Source organism: Cannabis sativa, chromosome 1 (genome assembly GCF_029168945.1).
Source record: "Cannabis sativa cultivar Pink pepper isolate KNU-18-1 chromosome 1, ASM2916894v1, whole genome shotgun sequence".
Classification (NCBI taxonomy): Eukaryota; Viridiplantae; Streptophyta; class Magnoliopsida; order Rosales; family Cannabaceae; genus Cannabis; species Cannabis sativa.
The window spans coordinates 65,200,439-65,211,066 of record NC_083601.1 but is presented as its reverse complement, the minus strand read 5'-3'; the positions used below and the strand labels follow the sequence as shown (position 1 = coordinate 65,211,066).

Here is a 10,628-nt window from a genome sequence, read left to right as displayed (position 1 = left end):
TTAGACGGTACAAACCCTTTAAACAAAGCCTAAGTTAAACTTTTGGACTATTGGTAATATTTTCGGAGGTGATCGGTGTTCCAGGCCCTTGGCACAATGGTTCCGTCCATCCTTTTTAGCTTATAAGTACCTGAACCGATTTCGTCCTCGATTTCATATGGCCCTTCCCAATTTGGCCCAAGTACCCCCACTCCGGGTTCTTGGGTGGCTGGGAAGACTCTTCTTAAGACCAAGTCCCCAATAGCAAATTTTCTATTTTTAACTTTGGAATTAAAATATTTTATCACCTTCTTTTGATAAGCTGCCATTCGTATTTGCGACTCGTCTCGGAGTTCTTCAACTTGATCCAGCGCTTCTTGTAATAAAGCTTGGTTTGTAGCCGGATCGTAAGTCGTTCTTCTGTGGGATGGAAATAACCTTTCTACCGGGACCATCGCTTCACAACCGTACACCATTGAGAAAGGTGAGTGGTCGGTCGTGGTTCTGGGGGTCGTCCAGTAAGCCCATAACACTCTTGGCAACTCTTCGGGCCAGTTGTTTTTGCAGGCCAGCAATTTTTTCTTTAGGGTGACCTTTGAAATTTTGTTGACTGCTTCTGCTTGTCCGTTTGTTTGTGGCCTTGCCACCGCGGAAAAGCTTTTTACGACTCCGTCTTGGTTGCAGAAGTCAGTGAACTCTTCGCAATCAAATTGTTTTCCATTGTCAGAGACTATTTTGTGAGGCAAGCCATATCGACATACTATGCTTTTGATAACAAAGTCTAGTGCTTTTTTAGCAGTTATAGTCTTCATGCGCTCAGCCTCCGTCCATTTGGTGAAGTAGTCTACTGCTACTATTGCATAATTTACTCCTCCCTTTCCTTTTGGCAGGGACTCAATAAGATCTATTCCCCAGACCGCAAAGGGCCAAGGACTAGTCATCAGGGTAATTTCATTGGGAGGAGCTCTCGGTATGTTCGCGAACCTTTGGCACGAATCACATTTTTGGACATAGTCTATGCAATCTTTTTTCATTGTTGGCCAGAAGTATCCATGTCTCAATATTTTCTTTGAGAGACTAGGTCCTCCTGTATGATCTCCACAGAACCCTTCGTGGACCTCTAGCATAATTTGCCTAGCTTCAGGGTCCGATACACACCTTAAATAAGGCATGCTGAGTCCTCTTCGGTAGAGAATATTATCCATCATTACATAACGATGATGTAACACCCCGATTTCCCGAGATGTCACATAGGATAGTCCGTATAAAACAATTTAATAAGATAAAGACAATCAAATACTGCTTTATTGAAAAATATCCAAGCATGAGATCTCATTGTTTAAAACAAAATACTTTTAGTACTGTAAACTTAAATAAGAACTAGTTAAGTCAAAATAATAGTTCCAAAATGTTTAGCAGTTAAAAACACTAAAAGCAAAATACTGTGCCAGCCCCCTAACATGCGGTCCACGCCTCGAGCTCTTCATTCTCACTGCTTAGCCTTACCCTTACCTGCACACAGAGTACCCGTGAGCTAACGCCCAGTAAGAAGAGCTATGTAGGACATAACCCTCCTAACTAGTTACTTGACATAATTTGCTCTTTAATATTAATCAACAGTAATTCACATTCCATAAATATATCCACAACGCATGTTGTTCTCACATGCACCAATCATGTCTCATATCGCACATTATACTCACATACGATAATCAACTATACACTCATGTTGATCAGACATGAGGTAAACTGCCCTGCCTTGTGTTATTCTCACACTTGGCATCCAACAGGGCAATTAATTACCATAAGTTGTACTCACCCATGATAATGTTATAACCTGCAAGTGTTATGCTCACACAAGCAGCAAGATCCTAATATCATTCTCATGCTAACGATGATCACAAAATATAAGGAAATCATAACACAATCAAATTAAATAGCAAACCATCCCAAGTTGTATGCATAACATACACCCTGTGCACAGATGTCCACTCTTCTTACCTCAGTTGCTAAGACCACACTTGCTACCTCGAGCACCTCAACGAATTTCCTTGTTGAGAACAAGATCCTAGACATTCATTAACACAACAATACACTCAAAATACATTCAAGTATGAATCTCTAAACTCATACAGAAACTTACGTAAAAATACGTAACACATAGGTCCATTTCGCTTGCATGACACACCATACATAAGCATTTATTATTTAGATTCACACAAACATATTGCATGGACTCAAACAAACATTCTTAACGTAAAACATGAATTCATACAACACATTTTTACGTAAAATTTACTAAAATACCATTTATTCTTATTAAAGTCCAAATAAATAGTTAATTAATCACCAATAATTATAATAAATACCTACATCAACTAATAAATAATAAAACCTATTCCTTTTGACATCATAGACAGTAAATGGTATTTCAAAAATACATTTTACTATTTTAACAACACTTATCTATTTTTCATATTTAACTTAAGCATTAATTAATTAAATTCATGAAAAATACCAAAATTGATTAAAAACCGAATCTAACTCTTCTAATACACTTCATAATCTGTAATAAGTCATAAATAATTTTCTTTGAATTTTCTAAGCAACCTAGGTATTTTTCATAATTTAAATAAGAAATAACATCAATAATTCATGAAAAATACATAATCGCCTGAAAATTCAATCTACCAATTTTATAACAGTTTATATGTCATAGTCCATCAAATAAAATTAATCTAGATTTTTCTGAGCAACCTAAGTATTTTTCATAATTAATTTAATAAATAACCTAAATAATTCATGAAAAATACAAAATTAACCGAAATTCAAATCTACCAATTTTGCAATAGTTTATATCTCATAACTAATCATATAAAATATATTTAGATTTTTCTGAGTAATCTAAGTATTTTTCATAATTAATCTATGAATTATACTAAATAATTTACAATAATTCCAAATAAATTCAGAAAATTATGAAACTTCACCAAGCACCTTAGAATAAAATAAGGAATCAAAATATACAAAAATATCTAAGAAAAACACCTCAGAAACGGTCAGAACGCGATCGCCGGCGTTCTCGTCGGTTTCGTCGCCGGTAAAGTGTAACTTTGTCCCCGATGGCTCTTGAAGCGTCCTTTCGATTGGGGAAGCTCTCCACAATGCTCAGGACCTCAAAAAGATCAAGAAAAGTGGTCCGAGAAGGCAGATCGGGGTTGTCTTCTTCGTTGGCGGTGTACCGCCTTTAATGGAGTCAAAATTTTGGATTTTCGTTTTGGACGTTAAAGCTTCGTTTTCTTACGTCAAAAACAATCCTTAGGGTCCCATGCACTCAAATATAACCTCCCTTGACCCAAGAACAAGCTTAAACACGTTCGAATTCGAGTCCGTAACTAAGCCGCACCTTTGAAGCTTCAAAAATGGCGAATCTTAAAACGACGACTTCCGCCCCTTATACCACGTTAAAAAGCTTCCTTAGGTCGTATATAAGTGATCCCAAACCCCCACGTTCACCCAGGTTTCACTCCGCTTGAAGAAACGAAAAATTTTCGGTACCGTATACGCCGTATACGTGCTCTCTCTCTCTCGTTGGTTCTCTGTTTTGGGTGAACGAAAATAGAGTTTAAAACCTAATTTCTATCGTGTTTAAACCCAAGCAAAATATCGCATTGAACCGAAGTGGAGCGATTCCCATTCCACCAAAATAGGCGTTCGGTTCGGTTGAATCGTGTATACGTATATCGCATATACTAACTGTTAATAATAATAATAATAATAATAATAATAATAATAATAATAATAATCATAATAATAATAATAATAATAATAATAATAATAATAATAATAATAATAATAATAATATGTTAATAATAATAATAATAATAATAATAATAATAATAATAATAATAATAATATACCCATATAACAATATCCAGACAAATATATCTATTAGGCATTATACACATGCCAATAAAATCACATATTATATCACCATAAAAATAATTCCATACATATTTAAATCCATAAATATGTAACATAAAAAAAAAAAAAATACTCTCAGCTAAATAAAATTACAAAAATACCCTTTCGGAGTTAGCGGATATTACAATTATCCCCCTCTAAAAGAAAATTTCGTCCCGAAATTTTACTCAAATAATTCTGGATATTGTTCTCGCATATCAGATTCAAGCTCCCAAGTAGCTTCCTCAACCACACTGTTTCTCCATAGGACTTTCACGAGGGTAATTGTCTTATTTCTCAAAATCCTATCCTTTTGATCAAGAATCTTTACCGGACGTTCATTGTAGGACAAATCTTCCTGCAAACCCAGTGTTTCATAGCGCAAAACATGCGATTGGTCTGACACATATTTCCGGAGTTGAGATACATGAAATACATTGTGCACCCCAGATAATGATGGCGGTAAAGCTATTCTATAAGCTACACTGCCCACTCTATCCAATATCTGAAATGGACCAACATATCTGGGACTTAGTTTCCCTCTCTTGCCAAATCTCTTCACCGAGAGTCCTTTTCGTGGTGTCACTCGAAGAAACACATGATCACCCACTTCGAACTCAATGTCCCTCCGCTTCAGGTCTGCGTAAGATTTCTGTCTGCTCTGAGCTGTGATCATTCTAGCCCTGATCTTCTGAATAGCTTCATTGGTGTGCTGAACTGCATCTGGCCCTAGGAGTTTGTTCTCTCCCAACTCATCCCAATGCAGTGGAGACCTGCATTTTCTTCCATACAACATCTCATAGGGTGCTACCCCGATTGTAGACTGATAGCTGTTGTTGTAAGAAAATTCAATCGAAGGCAGGTATTTGCTCCATGATCCTTGGAAATCTATCACACATGCCCTCAACATATCTTCCAAGATCTGATTTGTTCTCTCAGTCTGACCATCTGTCTCTGGATGATATGCAGTGCTGAACTTCAATCGAGTTCCCATTGCTCTCTGTAAGCTTTCCCAAAAAGACGAAGTGAACCGAGCATCTCGATCACAAACAATAGAATACGGTGCCCCATGTAATCTCACAATCTCATTCACATAAAGTTCAGCAAAATGGTCCATGGAGTAAGTCATGCGTACTGGTAGAAAATGGGCAGATTTTGTATACCTATCAATGACTACCCAAATGGCGTCATGTTGCTTTGTAGTCTTAGGTAATCCAGTCACAAAATCCATGGAAATCTCTTCCCACTTCCATTCAGGGAGCTTCAGTGGTTGTAACAATCCCGCTGGTCTTTGATGCTCTGCTTTAACTTGTTGACATGTTAAGCATTTGGCCACAAATTCAACTACATCCTTTTTCATACCAGGCCACCAATACAATGCTTTTAGGTCATGGTACATTTTAGTGGTCCCGGGATGAACTGAATAAGGTGTAGTATGAGCTTCTACCAATATCCCCTTCTTGAGCTCATCATTATCGGGCACATAAATTCGTCCCTTGAACCGAATTAATCCCGTGTCTGATATTTCATAATCTTTGGCGTTACTATTCAAAATTTCTTGCTTTAGTTCACTGAGCTTTTGATCTGTCGTCTGCCCCTCCTTAATTCTTTCTAACAAAGTGGATTGAAGTGTGACCTTTGCAAGTTGTCCTGTAATAAACTCTATACCAGCTCGTTCCATGTCTTCCACTAATTCCCTTGATACTCCTTGTAAAGTGGAAACTAGTCCGGGACCTCTACGGCTGAGTGCATCCGCTACCACATTGGCTTTACCAGGATGGTACATTATCTCGCTGTCGTAGTCTTTGACTAGCTCCAACCATCTCCTCCTCGCCTCATGTTTAACTCCCTCTGGGTGAAAAAGTACTTTAAACTCTTATGATCGGTGTAGATTTCACATTTCACTCCATAGAGATAATGACGCCAAATTTTTAGTGCAAAAACCACTGCGGCTAACTCTAGGTCATGTGTCGGGTATCTCTGTTCGTATTCTTTTAATTGCCTTGAAGCGTAAGCAATTACCTTCCCTTCTTGCATTAGAACACAACCCAACCCTTGTTTAGATGCATCACAATATACCGCAAATTGTCCCTCTTCTGTTGGTAAACTGAGGATTGGTGCTGAGATAAGTCTATTCTTCAACTCTTGGAAGCTTTGCTCACACTTGTCTGACCAGGAAAATTTTAGATTCTTCCTAGTTAATTCTGTTAAGGGTGTGGCTATCTTTGAGAACCCCTCAACAAACCTTCTATAATAGCCTGCTAAACCCAAAAAGCTTCGAACCTCTGAGGCCGTCTTTGGTCTAGGCCATTCTTTCACTGCAGCAACCTTGGCAGGATCTACTTTTATTTCCCCGTTAGTGACAATGTGGCCCAAAAATGCAACCTCGGACAACCAGAACTCACATTTTTTGTACTTGGCATACAATTGATGTTCTCTCGCCGCCGCAAGGTCAAGCGTAAGTGCTCCTCATGTTCCTCCTCTGTCTTAGAATAAATCAGTATATCATCTATGAATACAATGACAAACTGATCCAGATATTCCTTGAAGACTCGGTTCATGAGGTCCATAAAAGCTGCTGGGGCATTTGTAAGTCCAAATGACATCACCATGAACTCATAATGCCCGTATCTCGTTCTGAAGGCTGTCTTCGGTATATCTTCATTTTTGATTCTTAACTGATGATACCCTGAACGAAGATCAATCTTAGAAAACACCTTTTTCCCTTGAAGCTGGTCAAACAGATCGTCAATCCTCGGTAGTGGGTACCGATTCTTTATAGTCACCTTGTTCAATTCTCGGTAATCTATGCACATTCTCATAGTACCGTCTTTCTTTTTAACAAATAGAACTGGTGCGCCCCACGGAGAGTAGCTAGGTCTGATAAACCCTAACTTAAGCAATTCTTCCAACTGTATTTTGAGTTCTTTCAATTCAGATGGTGCCATTCTATATGGTGCACGAGAAACTGGTGCTGTCCCGGGCACTAATTCTATCACAAATTCGATTTCTCTGTGTGGTGGTAACCCGGGTAACTCCTCTGGAAATACATCAAGAAACTCAGCAACTACCCGTGTTTCCTCCGGCTTTCTTTCAATTTTCTTGGTGTCATCAACCACATTAACTAGATACCCTAAGCACCCACGCTGCAATAGTTGCCCAGCCTTCATTGCCGAAATAATAGGAGTGCAAGGTTTCTTTCCTACCCCCCTGAACTCGAAAGTCTCTCCATCTTCTGGTGTGAAAACAACTTTCTTTTGCTTGCAGTCAATTGATGCTCCATATTTGGTAAGAAAATCCATGCCCAAGATTACATCAAAATCAAATAAATCTAATACAATCAGGTCTACAAATAATTCTCTACCATCTATCCCGATGATATACCCCTAAGCCAACTTCTAGAGATTACAACCTCCCCAGATGGTAACATGGTCCCAAACCCCACAGTAAATAATTCACTCGGTGCATTTATATGATTTACAATTGTGCTAGCAATAAAGGAATGAGTTGCACCAGAATCAAACAAAACTTTACAAGTGGTGTTGGCCATAAGAATCTGACCTGATACAACCGAAGGACTGGCCTCAGCTTCTGCTTGAGTGATGGCAAAAACTCTGGCTGGAACATACTTGTCATCTTTCTTGGGTTCTGCTCTGTTCCCAGTCTGTCCCCACAGTGGGCAATTGCGTTTGATGTGTCCTTCTTTTCCACATTTGTAGCATGCTTTTGCGCGACACTCGCCGAGATGACGTTTGGTACATTTAGGGCATTCTGGAATGTTTCGCCCACTGCTGCCATTAAATCGTTGGTCGTTATCACTTTTGTACCTCTTGTCTTGACTTGGCTGCCCGGACTGGTCCTGTCCCCGTTTCTTGTGGTCATTAGAATTGGCTCCACCTTTCTTAGATTCTCTCCTGGCAGCATTTTCCTTCCAAATTTTGTTTTCACTCCGCTCCGCCGTAAGAGCCATTTCGACAACTTGAGCATAACTGAATTGACCCCTTGACACAATTTCCACATCTCGAGCAACCATTGGTTTCAGGCCCTCCACAAATCGATGTGCTCGCACTCTATCAGTAGGTACCAGATCTGGAGCAAATTTCGCCAATCTATCAAATTTTTGTGCATACTCAGTCACAGTAAGACTCCCTTGGACTAACCCAGTAAATTCATCGACCTTTGCTGCTAGAAGCCGCCGAGTTATAATACTTCTCATTAAAGACCCTTTTGAAATCGTCCCAGTTCATGGTATCTACATCCTTTGTTTGTTCCACCACCTCCCACCAGATACGAGCATCTTTCCTCAGCATGTAAGATGCACACTTCACTCGGTCATTCCCATCCACCCTTAGCATCTGCAAAATGCTTTCTATGCGACTTATCCACTCCTCAGCCACTACCGGGTCTATGCCTCCCTCAAACTCAGGTGGGTGTTGTTTCCGAAATCTCTCTGCTAACAACTCATGTCTAGCCTCTATAGCAGGATATACCACTGCAGCTGGTGGGTCTCTATTTTCTACATCCTGCCTTATTTGGACTGGCGGCTCCGGTTGACGTCTCAGCTGACGAAGTTCTTCATCCTGCCTATGAATGATTCCTTCCAGTGCAGCAATGCGCTCTTCCCATCCCTGTGGTGCTTGAGGTGGTTCATTGATCCCTCCATCATCTCGGCCTTGGCCTTGGCCTCGACCTCGACCTCGACCCACTCTAACTGACCTTCTAGGAGGCATTTCTAAACTCCTGAACCACACAAACCAATACACATCAAGATCATTTTGATCATCAATTTTACATGAAAATAATGTTACCCTCTCGCATGCAGAAATTTAAGGCAACTTAATTATAAGTAATAACCACTTACAGTACAGTGAGTCGAGCTCGTCTCATGGCGGTGAACTTTACATGTTAGGGCTAACCACATTCTTTAGGACCGTATTGCTCTGGTACCATATTGTAACACCCCGATTTCCCGAGATGTCACATAGGATAGTCCGTATAAAACAATTTAATAAGATAAAGACAATCAAATACTGCTTTATTGAAAAATATCCAAGCATGAGATCTCATTGTTTAAAACAAAATACTTTTAGTACTGTAAACTTAAATAAGAACTAGTTAAGTCAAAATAATAGTTCCAAAATGTTTAGCAGTTAAAAACACTAAAAGCAAAATACTGTGCCAGCCCCCTAACATGCGGTCCACGCCTCGAGCTCTTCATTCTCACTGCTTAGCCTTACCCTTACCTGCACACAGAGTACCCGTGAGCTAACGCCCAGTAAGAAGAGCTATGTAGGACATAACCCTCCTAACTAGTTACTTGACATAATTTGCTCTTTAATATTAATCAACAGTAATTCACATTCCATAAATATATCCACAACGCATGTTGTTCTCACATGCACCAATCATGTCTCATATCGCACATTATACTCACATACGATAATCAACTATACACTCATGTTGATCAGACATGAGGTAAACTGCCCTGCCTTGTGTTATTCTCACACTTGGCATCCAACAGGGCAATTAATTACCATAAGTTGTACTCACCCATGATAATGTTATAACCTGCAAGTGTTATGCTCACACAAGCAGCAAGATCCTAATATCATTCTCATGCTAACGATGATCACAAAATATAAGGAAATCATAACACAATCAAATTAAATAGCAAACCATCCCAAGTTGTATGCATAACATACACCCTGTGCACAGATGTCCACTCTTCTTACCTCAGTTGCTAAGACCACACTTGCTACCTCGAGCACCTCAACGAATTTCCTTGTTGAGAACAAGATCCTAGACATTCATTAACACAACAATACACTCAAAATACATTCAAGTATGAATCTCTAAACTCATACAGAAACTTACGTAAAAATACGTAACACATAGGTCCATTTCGCTTGCATGACACACCATACATAAGCATTTATTATTTAGATTCACACAAACATATTGCATGGACTCAAACAAACATTCTTAACGTAAAACATGAATTCATACAACACATTTTTACGTAAAATTTACTAAAATACCATTTATTCTTATTAAAGTCCAAATAAATAGTTAATTAATCACCAATAATTATAATAAATACCTACATCAACTAATAAATAATAAAACCTATTCCTTTTGACATCATAGACAGTAAATGGTATTTCAAAAATACATTTTACTATTTTAACAACACTTATCTATTTTTCATATTTAACTTAAGCATTAATTAATTAAATTCATGAAAAATACCAAAATTGATTAAAAACCGAATCTAACTCTTCTAATACACTTCATAATCTGTAATAAGTCATAAATAATTTTCTTTGAATTTTCTAAGCAACCTAGGTATTTTTCATAATTTAAATAAGAAATAACATCAATAATTCATGAAAAATACATAATCGCCTGAAAATTCAATCTACCAATTTTATAACAGTTTATATATCATAGTCCATCAAATAAAATTAATCTAGATTTTTCTGAGCAACCTAAGTATTTTTCATAATTAATTTAATAAATAACCTAAATAATTCATGAAAAATACAAAATTAACCGAAATTCAAATCTACCAATTTTGCAATAGTTTATATCTCATAACTAATCATATAAAATATATTTAGATTTTTCTGAGTAATCTAAGTATTTTTCATAATTAATCTATGAATTATACTAAATAATTTACAATA

The 10,628-nt window shown here is 37.9% G+C and overlaps 1 protein-coding gene across 1 annotated transcript; it reads right to left on the bottom strand.

The window, feature by feature from the left end:
• Nucleotides 1-7,472: 7,472 nt before the first annotated feature.
• On the bottom strand, nt 7,473-10,041 carry LOC133035568 (uncharacterized). Its single transcript, XM_061111465.1, has 4 exons — nt 8,804-10,041; nt 8,152-8,682; nt 7,572-8,051; nt 7,473-7,503 (listed from the first exon to the last, which is right to left on the bottom strand). The coding sequence occupies exons 1-4, from the start codon at nt 8,827-8,829 to the stop codon at nt 7,473-7,475; spliced, it is 1,068 nt and encodes a 355-aa protein (XP_060967448.1). The 5' UTR covers nt 8,830-10,041.
• Nucleotides 10,042-10,628: the final 587 nt, after the last annotated feature.

Bases quoted from the DNA above. Each gene is read 5' to 3' on its own strand.
- LOC133035568 (XM_061111465.1), bottom strand. From the start codon at position 8,829: ATGAGACGAGCTCGACTCACTGTACT. The intron at 8,683-8,803 runs GTAAGTGGTTAT...TGTGTGGTTCAG, and splicing joins CGAGCTCGACTCACTGTACT to GAGTTTAGAAATGCCTCCTA. The intron at 8,052-8,151 runs GTATTATAACTC...AAAATTTGATAG, and splicing joins AAAAGGGTCTTTAATGAGAA to ATTGGCGAAATTTGCTCCAG.